At 41.7% G+C, this 16,394-nt stretch overlaps 1 protein-coding gene across 7 annotated transcripts in view; it reads right to left on the bottom strand.

Moving 5' to 3' along the window:
* The window catches only part of RREB1 (ras responsive element binding protein 1), a 142,146-nt gene that overhangs the window by 52,546 nt on the left and 73,206 nt on the right, over nucleotides 1–16,394 (bottom strand). For 6 of the 7 annotated variants that reach the window (XM_034762264.1, XM_034762267.1, XM_034762265.1 and 3 more), the window contains one exon: nucleotides 15,698–15,861. The exons of the other annotated variant lie outside the window; for it this stretch is intronic. In XM_034762264.1, coding sequence (XP_034618155.1) covers nucleotides 15,698–15,861 — 164 coding nt within the window. The remainder of the gene's footprint in view (nucleotides 1–15,697; nucleotides 15,862–16,394) is intronic. 7 annotated transcript variants of the gene reach the window in all.

The raw sequence follows: 16,394 nt of genomic DNA, 5'->3' as shown, positions 1-16,394 counted from the left end.
CGCTTTTGTGTTGTCGGTGTAGACTAGCCCTTAGGCCATGGAGAAGGCAGCTTAAATTTTTGTTGCCAAGGGGAAAAGACCTAGTGCAGGTCTGGCAAGGTTTGGCGCCTGGGGTCTTGGGTGTAACCTGAACTCAAGGCTGTGGGTCAAAGCCCAAGAAAAATCAATAAAAGCCCACATCCCGCAAAGAAAAAAGGGGAAGGAGAATCCCATCCCCTCAAAACCACAAACTGTGCAAAATAACAGAATGATGTAATAAAACCTATGAAATAAGGAATAAATGAGCGACAGGTGTAGCAAGCTGGATGGCTAGCTAAATGGACACCACAATGCTCCGTCTCAAGCTGCATATGGCTGAGATGGAACTGCAGTGGTGATGGGTCCGCCCCTCCTGATATACCATTGTGCTGGAGCACAGGGGGTCTAGGGCACAGCTGTGGACCTGCGGACACAGCTGACAAAAATCACTAGTCAAGAACGCACAGGTGCGCACACATCCTCATGAGGAGCACCTATAGGGACACTGCTTGAAGAAGAACAGCAAATCCACAGGAAAGCCAGGAGGCACTTTCAGTGAAAGACGGTTGAGAAAGTTCCAGGCTCAAAAATCCTGATTAATTGCCGAGCACACGGTTAGCAAATGTATAGGCAGGACACCCTTTCCCTCACTGCTCTGGAAACAATGAAGGAAAGTAAAACTAGCCATTACCAATTCAGAGTGATTGTTTGCCAGTATCACGTCCACGCTTCACAGTCCACACATTATTCTATACCACTTCTCTAAAGCTTTCTTCACTTTACCACTTTATGTACCATACATCCCACTGCACTGCGAGAGGCCTTTTCTCCCCTCATTTGATTTCTGAATGCCGGATCACAACCTGACCTCAAAAAGATATGGAGGGTACCCATATATCTGACATCTATCTGAAAACAACAAGTGTAAAACCGCCGTATATTATTGCAGTATATATAGCCATCTAAATAGTCTGGTAAGCAGTTAGAGTGAGAATAAAATCAGCCATGTTGAAAATGGCTTCTTTCATAAGCTACCACCTATATCATAGAAATTATTTTTCAAAGCAAAACACTCTTCAACATCTACCAATCTAGTAAGCTCAGCATTCTGTGGAGATGTAAACTGGTCAGATGGACAGTAGGTCTAGCTGCCCTGACTACAATGTAGCTGAAAAAATTACTGTATGGTCTGCTACTTATTCTGATAATTCTCTTCCCTAATTACCTTCAGTGTACTATTATTTTAGTTTATGTTAATAAATTGACCAAAACAAAATCAAAACCACATACTTTCAATATTCCACAACAGAGGACATATATACAATTATATAAAAAAAGGCCAGTTTCACCCAGATTTCAATCCTGCACAACCACATTAAATTCAAATGAAGTGCTAAGGATTTAAACAGGCCAGGTTTTGGCCCATTGTGCTCTTTTTGTCCTTCCATGGGATGAAAAGTGGCTCAAGAGCGACAGAGTGCCAACTTTAATTCCACTCATATCAAAACCAGGACCTATTTTGACACATTTCCAGCTCAAAACGTCTGTGCAATTATTATTATTTCATTCTGCTTGGAAGTTCAAACTTTATCCAAGTGTCCTAAAAAATATAAGAGACATTTTATTGTATGGATTCATTGCTGTCATTTGAAGCAAGAGGGGGGAAAACCCAAACAAATACAAAATGGGCTTGTGCAGCAGTGTTTTCAGGAGCCAGCAGTCAATACAAAGACTGTTAGCCCTCCCCCAAAGCCTGGTTGTGAAGATGACTAGAGCTTAACTCCAAAGTACAGTAACACTATATACCGGAGTTAAACCTCCAGTTGTTTGTTTGTCAAAACACGTTAAGTCATCAATTTGTATTGACAATATATGTTCAGTCCTAATAATTACAAGCAGCCACTACTTAGGAGAGTCTAATTCATTCAACACTGTCAGCTGTAATCGCTGGGCTCAGAAAGATGTAGCTAATTCTGAAATGAAACATGACTGGTATTTGGAAGGGTTTTTGTTTTGTTTTTCCTAACAGCTTATCAACGACAACAGTTGCTATTCAGATCCTCCCAAAACACTTAGTAAACTCAGAGACATTCTGATGCCAAAACCCCAACCACCTTGTGAAAACTCTACTAACACCGATGAGAAATTTCAATGCCGAGATTTTTGCTTTTATTTCAAGTATTCACACAGTACTGAATGATTAATGGCTAGGATCGGCAAGGAGCAACTAATAGTGAGAGAACTCTGTGTGGCTATGGCGAAGCTAATAAGAAACCTAAGACAATACACTGGAGCAAAGTGACCTCAGCAGAAGAGTTGGGTGTGGCAAACAGGTCAGGGAAGAGTTATGTTAGAAGCACTTGCTCGCTCTAAGTTCAGAGCAGTTAACCATGGCTATAAACAGCAGGGTATTTCATTTATGTTTGATGTTTGTTTGTTTTTTAAAACACTGGGCTCTTAGTTTACTTTGAAGTACAACCCTGATTGATCCTGCACTGAGCTCTGTCCAGGGGGAGACCTTCACCCACATGAAGCATTGCTGAACTTAACAGGGCTCCAAGCAAGTGGCAGAGTCCTCCAGCATGGAGCTCATTGCAGGATCGGGGCCTAACAGGCTAGGGAAAACCTTAGTTTAAACACCGCTTATAAACACTGTCAAGACTGCCAAGCCAAAGAAATGCTCATCAGAATGTGTCTAGTTCCAAATTCTCCAAATGGTTTAAAGGCCACTGCTGAAAGAGTCCTATGCAGGGCGGTGGTAAATCTAAGGCTAAAGTCTATTCTTTGGTGTCTTTTTATTCTATGTTTGTACAGCACCTAGCACAATGCAGTCCTTGTTCATGACTAGGGCCCCTGGATAGTACAATAATACAAACAATAAACAACAATAGACAATTATCTATTCTATTCTATCTAGATTCTTATACTCATCACTGTAGTATCTGAGTGACTTCCAAAGTGCATTAAGCAATATGGCTAACATCTGTCATGGGTTTGTTCTCTCATCCTCTCCTGAGGGGGAGAAGTGTGTGCAGCTGAATGTTTTATTTTGCATTGCGCGTGCACGCAAAACACACACAGAGCTATCCGTGTGTTAGAAAAGGCAAGGCCAAAGAAATGCGCCTTGCACCTAAAGCAGGAAGTGGGGAGGTGTGTGATGGTCCTTAGTTCCTGGGGCAGTTCATTCCACAATCTTGGGCCAGCCCCCCCAAGAGAGCTCTAACAGAGCAAAACAAAAGCAAAAACAAAGAAACCCCACAACGCCATTTCAAAAATCATCCTTATGATAATATTTCTAATGGTTTAGAACTATCAAGTCTATTTGAAAGCTCTATGTTTGCAAAAGCTGCTCATGATTAATTTCCGATTCTGGTCAATAAATTCCTTAATGGAGATACCAGTAAGCTTGTGAATTGTAGTCAATGCCATACAACATAAAGCTTTCTGAAGTCTGCCAATATACATTATAGCTAGAGTGTATGATACACAACCACACACATGCTTATATTTTAGTAGTTTTACTCAAGAGAAGAATTTTTTTGTTGTCAAAAATAAAAAAAATAGCAGAAATGTGTGTGTGAGAGAGAGAGAGAGAGATCTACAAAACAAAAAGGGGAAAAGTACTATTTCTGTAAAGCGGACCCGTATATGTTGTATTAATAAATATCTAAACAACCAACTTGCTATACTGAAGTCAGCAAGTTCAACCAGGTTTAGATGGATACAAATGCACTCCCATCTTTGCTTGACATTAATCCCTGCTCTCTACCAAAAGTGTTGTCATAACACCTCAGGAAAAAAAAAAAAGAAAAGAAAAGAAAAGAAAAGAAAAAGAAAAAAGGAGGCAGCTATTCCAAAACTACATGCCTGATGCTGCTGCAACAGTGAAGTGATTCAGTAGTGGCAGCCTGCCCTGTACATGCTTTTAAAGCCAGTTTTCCCAAAGGGGAAGAGGTTCATTTGCAATTGTAATCACGCAATGCACAAGCGGAGAGAGAGATGGTGGAAATTCAGTGTGAGCTTCCCAATGCTGCCCCACCTAACTGGCTTAGAGGCACCTTGCAGTAATTCAGGCTGTGCCACATTAACAATGACAAATGACATATGGTGACTTTGTAGATGAAAGAAACTCTGCTTACTGAGGGGCGGAGTAAAACACATGACACTCTTTAACAGGGTCTTCTGATTCTGCAAGCTTTGTAAGACATCCCTATTTGTGCTGTGTTTATTAACCACATATGCATACAAGCCTAGCCACTGACCTGCACATTTGGCTGTTTCTATTCAATGTCTTAAGACATTCCCATTAAAAATAGATTTAAGAAGGAGAGAGCAATTAAAGCAGCTTTAATTTCAGCACAAATACAGAGCACTGCAAGTTTTATCCCCCTTCAAAATAAACCATGGTAAAGAAATCTGAGAAAAAATTTTATTCGTTAAAAATAAACCAACATGATGAGCAACTATGTCCAGAATCAGACATAGCGTACTCCATTCACTGCCCTCTAGCATTTTGCCATTGAGTATTGCTAATGGCAAACAGCACAGAACAATTTGTTATATCGTATGGCACAGAAAAGAAACAGTACACACAAACGCTGAACGTGCTTTACAAAGGGAATAAAATTTTAAAAAAAATCCCAAGGAAAATGCACTATATTACAAAACCACATTCTAGACAAAACAAGATCTCTGCACTATCATGTCAGTGGTATAAATCAATGACTGCTGAGGAGGAGGGGAAACAAATCAACTCTATGCAGAGATTCTCAAGCCTTTCCCCCCCCACACACTGCAGACCACATCCTAATAGAGGAATTTCTTGTAGACCACCTCCCCTCCCACTCCTGACTCTCTGGCCCACCTATTTCTCCCATGTGTGATCCCATAGCATCCTTGTGGTAACCACAATTGCCTGTGTGGGAAAGTAATGTTAAGAACATATTTAATAAATTTCTTAGCTGTCTTTTAATAAAATTTAGCAGCTGGAAACAAGAGTGCCAGCACCACAAAACTAGTCTGCTCTCTATGGGCCACCAGACATTGCACTGTGGAACACCAACCACAGTTTGGGAACTTCTGCTCTAGGGATATGAACTTGGATGCAGTCAGTGCAGATGTAGACGACTGATATATCTCATCATTAAGGCCGTGTGTCTGTCACGGATTCCATGACTTTCTGTGACCTCCGTGACTTCTGGAGAGGCCACTGCTGAGGCAGTCTCAGGCCACTGTACCCCCACCCAGCAGCAGCAGTAATTTGGGTGTAAGAGGGGGCTCAGGGCTGGGGGTTGGGGTGCGGGGCGGTGCTTACCTCAAGAGGGGCTCCCCAGAAGCGGCCAGCATGTCCCTGCAGCTCCTAGGCAGAGGGGTCAGGGGGCTCTGTGCGCTGTCCCTGCCTGCAAGCACTCCCCCCTGCAGCTCCCATTGGCTGCGGTTCCTGGCCAATGGGAACTGTGGAGCCAGCGCCAGTGGTGGGGGGCCAGGGCAGCGCAAGGAGCTTCCTGGCCTTCCAACCCTTTGAAGGGAGCTGCAGGGACATGCTGTCTGGTTCTGGGGAGCTGTGCGAAACTGGGTAGGGAGCCTGCCAGCCCCACAAACCCCCCTCCCCAGTACCCATGCTCCCCCCCCCCCCCCCCCGGCCTTCCTCCCTCCTCAGAGCACCCCCAGTCCAAGTTTTAGTTAGGGATATATAGTACAAGTCATGGACAGGTCACGGGACGTGAATTTTTGTTTACTGCCCATGACCTGTCCATGACTTTTACTAAAAGTATCTGTGACTAAAACGTAGCCTTACTCATCAGTTTCAAGTTTGCCACTGAAGAGGTGTCACCTGCCAAAATAATACAGGTGCCTCTATTTTAAAACAGCAGGGAGGGTTGCTTGTCTTCCTCTTCCTAGGACAGCTTTCTCGAGTCTAGACATACTGGAGAGTTTGGTCAGAGGAGTCACTGGACATAGACCTGAGCCAGAGCTCAATGCAATCAATAAGAGTCTTCAATGGGCTGTGGATAAGCTTACTCTCTCAGCTTGGATTGGCAAGAATACCAGTAGATCCCCTAATGGAAGATAAAGCAATATTTGTATACCAAGTACAACCCACCTACTTAATATATAATGGCACTGTCAGTTTACATAAACAGGCATCTTCCCCATACTGAAAGCCAGCCACCTATGTATTAGGTGTAACATGCAGACAAGTAGCATAGTGGGAAAATGAGCATGCCAGGATCAGACTGCTGCTGTTTCATGAATCCAAATGCTGAGGTTTTTTGTCTCCAGTCTTCTTCTGTTTTTAAGAAACAATTTATTGCTAATGAATGGCTTTTTAAAAAAAAATAAAAGAAAGGAGAAGCTGACAATGAATGCCTATATTCTGAGGTTTGCTAGTTCCAGCATGCTAAACCAGAACAGGTTGGGCAGCTTACATATTGGGGAGTGGGAGGGGAAGGGGAAGGGGGAGTTAAAGCTAGACATGCGTTAAGGTGGAACTACTGCCAGTACAAAAAACACAGTTTAAGATAGTGACAAAGGTTTTCCTCCTTATTCTCTTAGGGCCTGTGTCTACACTTACGGCACTGCAGCTGCAGCGAAGACACTACCTGCGCTGATGGGAGAGCTTCTCCTGTTGGCGTAGGTACTCCACCTCCCTAAGAGGCAGTAGCTATGTCGACAGAGAAGCCCTACACATTATGTATTGCAACAATATATATTTTTGTACACATACCTCCACATATACAGAGAATGTATTCCAACATGCAGAGAACATTCCTCGTAAACCTCCCCAACAACCCGCATTTTTAGTGCTTGGTATATTGATCTATTTCCTCACCTGTTGCATCTTGTTAAAAATCTGCAACATGGCATATTGCCATTTGTCCTTAAAATGTTAGGTCTACGAAAAATCCTATAATGCTGGGATTAAAGCAAAAGACAAACAGCTTCCAAGTCCCAAAGAGATTCTTAAATCTCTAGAGCTGGAATTCTATCTTTTCTTGCAGTCTTGTGTTAAAGATGGAGAGTGGAGGCAACTTTCCTGAGCAGGCAGAATACTAAACCCCTAAAGCAGGTGTTGCTCCTGGGCAGGTACTTATGAAGATAAATAAAGGTCTAAAGGAGCCATGTGATCAGTAACTAGAATCTACTATGCCAAGTGGCATGTTCTCGTTTGAACTGTGACATGGGAAACAAAGCAGCACTAAGCTATGCTGAATACATGCTATTATATGGAGATTTATGTTATTACCGGTGATGAAATTGGTATTACCCCTGTATTCCAGATCATCTTCCCCATTACACACACATGCAAACCAGACACCCAAACCTATTGCCAGCAGTGCACAAAAGTGTAAGACAGTCTTACAGTGACCAAGACCAGATTTACGTAAATTAGAGGGTCTGAGACCACACACCCACTCTGTAGACTTAGAGCATCCTTGACTCACTTGTATGTTCAAGAACTGAAGAGGCCTGGATATGCAAATATAATGCTGCTTATTGTATATGCTTCAGTTCTCAAGAACAATTGAGCTAACTAAGGACAGAGTATAAACCTTAACTCTGAACTTCCTTGCTTTTCTGGATTCTAATCAGACTCCAATATGAGTGTTTGTGTTAACTTCACAGCTCTTTAATAATAATTGAAGAGGAGGGTGATATTTCAACGGCAGTAAGTGGAATATGACATACCTGTAATCATGACATCTCCCTAAAGCTCTTAAGGTCCCCTGAACTGTTGCGTACTTGGACATGACTGACCACAACAGCTCCTTTAGAGGCTTTATTTAAGAGAGAGAGTGAGTGTGTGTCTGTGTGTGTGTGTGTGTGTGCGCGCTCAGTTTTTATTGATCCTGCACCGGCAAGGTTTATAGTAAAACTATTGAGACTCAGTGGCACTAGCACTTTCTGCTATACTGCTGTGTTCACAACACTGCCAGTTTTCCCGGTCCTTCTCTTGGAGTCTTCATAGGTCCCCAGTTACTCAGAGCATACCTGCTGATAGTTTTAGTCTGCACCCAGTTCATGCTTTCACTATACTTACACTGCATATTACTCAACAAAAACACATTTTTAAATTAAAAAGAAAATCAAATGTGTTGTGTCTCAGTTTTCTACTACAACTATAATTAAAATCATCTGTTACTTTGGAAGCAATTAGTTCTAACTGTGCAGTGCTCAAGAATTAGGGCATCTGCAAATGCTGAACAAGTCTATCCTCTCTCATATGCTGATGTCACAGCACCTTGATATTGGCCAATGATCCTACATTCATCATAAGACTGAGTTCGAGACCATGTCAAACATGACTTGTCCAACTAGCCCCACTCCTCCATAATTAGTTCAGTTTAAGGAATTCTGTCCAGTTTTAATTTCATGTAAACCAAAATTTCTCAGAAGTTAAGCAAGGACTCATCCCAGTGCATGAGTTGATCTAAAACTAAATACAAAGGAGAATCTAATGCAATGCTGTATCTATTATAAATGCACAAAAGTCAGGTAATTCATTATGGTCATACAGAAAATATAATTTGACTATATTGCACATATATAGTCTTTTGTATGCTGCTAATTTTAATGCCTTAATTTGTTTGTGCAAAATATCTGTACCATGGATGATGTGAAATGATCACTGATTATATTTAATTACATATATATTTGTAAAGCATGTAGGCTGAACTTTTCAAAACTGCCTAAGAATTTTAAATGTCCAATTCCTATGAATTTTCCCTTAGGCCTGGGGTTCTCAACCTTTTTCTTTCTCAGGCCCTCCAGAACATGCTATAAAAACTCCAGGGCCCACCTGTGCCACAACAACTGGTTTTCTACATATAAAAGCCAGGGCAATTGCCTGGGGCCACAGGGGCCTCCATGAAGCTACATTGCTCAGGCTTCGACTTCAACCCCAGGTGGCAGGGCCCCAGGTGGCAGGGCCCCGGGCCCCAGCCCTATGCAGTGAGGCTTTGGCTCTCTGCCCTGGGCCCCAACAAGTCTAACACTGGCCCTGCTTGGCAGACCCCCTGAAATCTGCTCGCAGCCCTCTAGGGGCTCCCAGACCACTGGTTGAGAACCGCTGCCTTAGGCAGCTCTGAAGAAGCGTCAAACTGAATGTTGCATTTAGGTGGTTTTTGCACTGTACTTCCCCCTTTTTAAAAGGCAGAAAGTTTGTCACTGTGTTTAACTATGTAGAGCCTAAAAAAATTCTCTTCTCAATACGCTATCTAAAAATCAAACAAATGCAGGACTGCATGTGTAATCAGAGATTGTACAAATTCTATCCAGACTCCACATACTTTGAGGTTGTATGCTATTTAATGCACTGCACCTACAATGCACATAATACACACCAGAAGGGATCCAGCACCATAATTAACATTGGAGGAATTCATGGGTGGGTTGCAGAGAAAGGATGCTTTGGCAAGGTCAGAAAGAGGGTCTGTAGAATCAAAAGTTGTGTGCAAATACCTAAAGTGTATGCACACACACACCCCTGTACCTGACGCATATACCTATGTTTTAAAAAAGTAAAGGAAATATGGTTTATGCTCAGGGACAGTAAGTGGTCTCACTCATTTTTTAACCAATGTTTTGTAAACCTCACAAACTGCACTCATTGACTAATGAAGAACTTATACACCCAAATTTTAAATGAAAGCTGCTTTCAAGCTCTCAAAACATTCAAACATACAAAAGTGGGGAGGAATGGATTCTGAAAAATATCTTACTCAGAAGGCAGAATTGTATCATTCCCAACAACAAAAAACAGCAGCAGTTATGACATTGCACACTGACTTGATCCTTTTCAAGAAGTTTGGGGAAATTGCCACTGAAGAAAAAACAACATAGATGAAGTGCCCTCTTAACTCAAAGATTAAAAGAAAAAATGCCGTCTTTGACTAGAAGTCTTTGTAACAGTTTGCCACAGCAAAGCTCCTGCAATTCTGCTCTTCTACTTAAGTTTCAAGATTTTTTACATGTATGCACTGTATGGGAGAATTTTTTTGGTTGAAATACCTAGATCATCCCACCATTCTTTTCAAAACATGCTACGGAATCTTTAACAGCCACCAGAGACTGTCAAGAAAGGAGCCGTATGTATTGAACTTACCTTCTGACATTTACATTTTATTAAACCTTCAAGTTTTATGGAAAGTTCGTCTTTAACAGACAGAAAAATGCCATTTAAAATAGATGGGTACAGACCATCCTAGTCATAAAACTGGAAGAGGATCCAGGGCAGGATGACCTATTATCCAGAAGGAACTATTTTGGGGAAGCTCTGGGGATATTTTCAACTTCTACATTGAGTCCTTAACAAGTTTTGCTTCAGCAAAACTTGACCACAGAATTAAGTCAGGCAAGCAGTTTTAGACACCCCAAGTTCCCTTAATAAAAGATAGCACCACAAATACACTAGCAGAGCAACTCATTTGTTTTGTTTGTTTTTGAGGGTTGGGGAGCTGCAACTTTCAATTTCTTGTCAAAGCCAAGGCCCAGAGAGTTTCCCCAGGTTTTCATCTGCTAATTATTGGATACAACAACAACATACAGATACGGCAAAAGTGAGAGCATGGATTAAAATACTATCATAACATTTATCTACTCCAACACTTACTTCAGACTCTTCTTCAGACAGGATTTGAGGTCCCTATGCTTTCAGCTCTACAGAAAGCCCTCTTACGCGCACACGCGCACACACACACACACACACACTTTCAGTGTAAATGTTGTAAAGCGTAAGCATATAACTAATTCACTGGGAATGAGAGGAAAAAAAAAAACCCTGCTCACCATCTTTCTAGCACAAGTATGTGTGGATCTGCATGCTCTAAATAGCAGTGGTCCTGTTAAGACAGCCTGCATTTTCAGGTTTATGTCTCAACCTTAATACGATTTTGAAAAATAGTTCTTTAGTTCTTTTCAAGAACAAGATTAATAACAAACTCCTCCATAGGGTTGTGTGTGTTTTGTAAGACATAAGAAATAAATGGATTCACTCTTTTCAGTGTTCCCCAGAAATAAATACATATTGGAATACACAGCCTCCAACCTCTCGTCTCTCTCAAGGAATTCCACTCCCTGACAGACCCAGAGAGATCCCCCCCCACTTCAACAACCCTTCTCCATTAAGTGCAGCAGTTCAGCAGGGTCAGTGCCCCATTCAGAGAAATAAAAGTAAAATAAATTAACTTCCCTTCAGTGTCTATGTGCCATTCACTGTTGTTCCTTGAACCGAACAGCTCTTCCAGATGAAGGCTCCATGTTGGGCACCTGGCCCAGTGCTTCAGGCTACAGTGCGCCTTCCAGTAGGGAGCTCCAAAGTAGCAGGACATTTTGAGCAGCCTGGTAGCCATGACAGAGACCTCTCAAAGATGCCCTCACTCACTCAGTCCAGAGGACAGTTACAGTTCCCCATTTAGAATGCTGACCAAAAGTCATCCAGTTCAGAAAACGAGGCCACGCTGTTCACCTCAGTTTCAGAAGAAGTGCTGAAACAGTGTTTTTTTCTAAGCTTCTAGCACCGGTTCGGCTATACTCGTGGAGAGAGGGTGTAAGGTCAAGGAGGATGACAGAGTCGGAACTTTAAGAAGTCAGAGGCTATGACTCATTCAGAAAAGAAATAGAAGATTTATTCTGAAGGTTGAGAAGGATAGCCTCTATACATCCAGCAAGAAACGTAAAAGAAGCTAGACTGCAGATGAGGGAGGCTAGGACAAGTTTGGAGTAAAGATTAGGACAAAAGCCAGACAACTATGAAAGTCAGATTATAGGGCTAGGTATGAATTAATTTTACGGGGGGAAAAAAAACAAAAAAAACCACTTTATATACACATGCAGCATTCACATTTCTTTACTTTCAATGGCTTTTAGGTAAATACAGTATTAGGTGGCAAGACTCCAATGCAGGGCAAGGAGCATTCAAAGTTATCTTTCTTCTTCTACAGCAGGTCCACAAATTACTGATCTATTAAACATCACTAGCTCCCGGCTCTGTGTGATACCCCAGCATGATCTCTGCTCCTGCCATCACACCTATCATTGGAGTCTGCCAATAAGGGTATAAAAGTCTCGTCCCTCTCCACTTGGCACATTTTTTGTCATCTTTTAAATATTCTTATTTTTAGCACAAAATATTAAAAAGAAAACTAGAAAAACTGTGCAATCCTGGGGATTGGGAACTTGCCTTACCCTCCCCTCCTCCCCCACAGCACAGGTACAGGTGACGTCAAACTGCAGGTACAGAGTGCCCGTAGGAGCTTCACACCAAGAGGGAGCTAGCAAGCCATAGTGGATCTTCGCTTGGCAAAGGTGACACAGAAGTAAGTTTGGAATGTAATGTGATGAAAAGCCTTTCCCCTCGTTCATTTATGGCTTGTTGGACTCAATGCTACAGTTGTGTTTGAAATCCATATAAAAGAATTTTCTTTGGACCGCCTTTAACTAGAAGTACCTGGTTTTGAGAGATGTACCCAATGTGCAAAATAAACCTTTTGATACTGCTTGCATTATAGCGCCATATAGTAATTTCTCTTCACATTTATCATCTGTCTGCTTGAACTCTAATGCAGTGGTTTGATTTTCTGAGGACTACTATCATAAAGCAGAACATCTTTAAAACATCCAGGCTGCAATCCTGCCCTCTCTGAAATCAATGGCAAACCCCCCATTTACTTCAATAGGGGCAGGATTTCACCCTGCGGGTAGTCTGAGATCATCTTCTGCAATGACAGACTACGTCAGTCCAGTGTGAGACTTCTGCAACATTCACTGAGCTGCTGCAGTCTGAAATTGGGCAGTGAAATAAGAGCCTTCAAAAGGTTTGTTCGTTTTTAAGTTTAGTGTCTCAAACCTACACCCAGATATCGGACAATGGAAATGCTGTTTATAGGGCGTCTATTCCTGGTGGACCCATCTTAATGCTCTAAATAGCTGCTGCACTGCATTCTATTTGGCTTAAATGAAAAGCCTCACAAAAATTCAAAGCATTGATATTGTTTTGATACATTTATTTCCTTTAGAGAAGTCATTTCTTAAGTCAACCATAGCCTGCATTCTGGCTGATCTGCCCTTCCTTGGGGATCAGGTTTGCACATGACTTGTTCTGTTTAACACATGACCTCACAAAAGAATGACAGGAGATGCACCCACTGTGAATCACAGCAGTGAGATAAGCTTGTGGGCTGGGAATCTGAAGTACCATCTCACCCCTAGGGCAATCCCTGCTGCCCAGTAAGGAGGCACATTAAGAGAGCAGTGCTGGTAAGCAAGCACTTCTGCTGGCACTGTACCCATTCTATGGTTAGCTCAAGGATCATCAGGTCTGTCAATCACTTTTCATGGGCACTAAAACAAGTAACTACAGCATAAAATGAAAGAGATCATGTATTCCAATACTGTATGTTTATCAGTAACATGTTTCTGTCCCAGAACCTAATTTTCCCTGAATTTTTACCTTTTGGAAATTACTTGTGAGAAATTGTACCTAACTTTTAAATTAGCATTTTCCCATTCTGGCTGGCCAGGCAAGCTATATCTTAAGAGACAGAGCATCTACTTGGAAATCAGAGACTTGAGGTCATTGGTGTGACTAGAACCAACTTCCTGTTCCCTGGAGAAAAATAATGAGACATGCTGAACATTAAAGCTAAAAAGATGGCAAACCCTCCACATTTGACCCCAGGTTTGGGAAATGGATATAAACAAAGCAGAGAACTCACCCTCCAATGCTGCCCGTCACAACATCTTAGACCCAAAACAAACAAGCCTGCCTTTGCTACTGCAGGGAGTACCGTGTCAGATACACAATATGTGAGAGACGTGTCAAAAGGCAACATACAGGAAAGTGTTAGTCTAGCAGAAAATGAAACCATCAACCTGAGAGCGTAAGAGAGAAGATGGTTCCTCTATTGACATCACATTAGACAGAAGGAGAAAATCTAACCTTGCAAATATGCACACAGTTTTAAGTTTATGTGCCATATGAGTGTGTCTAGTATTACACCAGGGGCCCAATTTTTATCCTGCATTTCATCAGCCAAATAAACATTTTAGGTGCCTTAATACCAACTGCATTCAAGTTTGAAAACTTAGTTCTTCCATGTTTAAATAGGAGACTTTCAGCAATGTGTTTACAACTCCACTATTCCAACCCCCAATAAACCCCTTGGAGCACAGAAACTAGCATCCAGGCAACTCTAACTACCAGCCAGCTACAATGGCTACCAGTTTCACTCAGCAGAGGCTAGTATCTCTCTCGTCAGACCCATCCCCTTCTAATCAGAAAATTATACAAATCACACAGATACAGATGCAAAAATACTGTAATTTTATAGTATCTTTTTAAACTGCATACACATCATGCAAAGAGGATAAAACAGCAAGAAAAATGTCAAAGAAATGTTGGCCAAGAATTCATCTATGCTCTACCTCTGCCTAACTGAAATCACTCCTTTAAAACCCAGCTCTTCATTGCCTACAAAAAAAAAAAAAAAAAAAAAAAAGTTACTTAGGCTATGTCTACGCTATGCACCTTTTAGCGACACAGCTGCAGTGTAGCCGTTGTTTGTTGGCTCTCCCGCTGACAAAAAACTTCCACTCCCAACAAGCGGTGGTAGCTCCCGCTGACAAAGCGCTGTTCACACCGGCGCTTTTTGTCGGTAAAACTTTTGTCATTCGGGGGGGGAGAGGGGGGGTGTCATGCCTCTGAACGACAAATGTTTTGTCATTCAGGTTCCAGTATAGACAAAGCCTCACACTCGAACCAAAGGAAAAAACAGACAAGAACATACTCCTGAACCCCCACAAAGAACTAGCAAGATGTGCACCTGCTACCACTCTGGTCACTTCACTTATATCCCTTTCCCCTTACCTGTCTTTCGTTGGGCGGCTTTGTAAACCTTTAGTTCTTTGACACAGGGAATTAATCTTCTTATGAATTTGGAAAGTGCTTAGAATATTTTAGGTGTTACAGCAATACAAATGAATGAAGTAATTGTGTGGGACAAAAACGTGGGTGTGATTAAGTGTTTTGCTTCCTCAGTCAACAACATGTATCATTATATATATAAACTAAACTATAGTAACTTTTAATTTTGACAACCTGTTATAGACCTAGGAAATTCTTTGTGAAGAAGTAGACTAGAGCATTCAAATATGTAAAAAAGGACAGGCCAAAGAAGAAGCCCCTTACTGAGGGTATTTAGATATTTAACTACCCAATCCACCCACAAATCACGCAGATGTCTATATGAAACCTCTTACATCTGCCAAACTGAAGCTGCAAAGTAAAGAGGCTGGTTGTTGCCCCTTTAAAATTTGAACCCATATGTTATTCCTCGAGAGCCATTTATATGACAATCTAACCTCTGTGGCACCTGAACAAAAAGAAAGTAGAACTTCCAGATATTATTTGTACCCATAGTTGATTGAGCTAAAAACCCATCCCCAATTCTTACATCATCCTAAAATCTAGCATTCTGGCAGTTCTGGGGGATTATTGTGACACAGAGCATATCATCACACACCTTCTTTGTTTCTCTCTCAGCAATAATGCACTATACATAATCCATACTTCCCTGCCCACGTAAAAGCCTTTTCCTTACTTGACAGTCCTGCCAAGGAAACATAATGCCCCCACATTCCACAATCCTTTCCACGCTCCTGTGTCATGATCAGCACTCACCTGTGCATGTTCCCATTGGTGGTGAAGGATTGTCCACATACTGAACATTTATAAGGCCTTTCACCTGAGTGCACCAGCATGTGGCGATCAAGGGAGCTTGCTGAGCTCAGAGACTTTCCACAGATGCTGCAGGAATGGTCTGTCCCTCCAGTGTCAGTGTTATGCTAAAAGCAAGCAATGATTTTCATTGAATTCCTCCTATGTACTGCCCAGGAAATATCAGAGAACTGTAACAGCTAAAAAAGTAGTTGTGTTTTGGTTTTTTTTTTTTTTTTTTTTTTTAAAGAGCTACTTAGCAGGGTACTCAACGTAAAGGTAAACCTTACATGTTTTTCTTTTCATTAACCCCTTTGCTGCCACAAAACCACACCAGGAATTTCTGGCTGATGTAGGCCTACTATGTTGTGCAACATGTCCAGCACATCCACTCTAGAGTGCAATGCAGGAGGGTGAAAAGGTATCCAGACACAAATGGTTAAGGGCAGAGTGGGGGGAGGAGAGGAGAGGTGTTGTTTAAACTTGAAAGATCATTTAAAAATATTTATGCATTTTTGTCATGAAAGTGTCAATTTACATTTGTTTAAAATGAGTAGGTGACAGAATTTAGAGCAATATTCTGCCATTGGATGGACACCAGATTTTTATGGCTATGTACGTGCTTTTTAGGGTAGAATCTGGCCCTTAGTGATTAACACCA

Source organism: Trachemys scripta, chromosome 2, assembly GCF_013100865.1.
Source record: "Trachemys scripta elegans isolate TJP31775 chromosome 2, CAS_Tse_1.0, whole genome shotgun sequence".
NCBI classification, from domain to species: domain Eukaryota; kingdom Metazoa; phylum Chordata; order Testudines; family Emydidae; genus Trachemys; species Trachemys scripta.
Note: the sequence above shows the minus strand (reverse complement) of the source record. Positions and strands in the feature narration are given on the sequence as shown.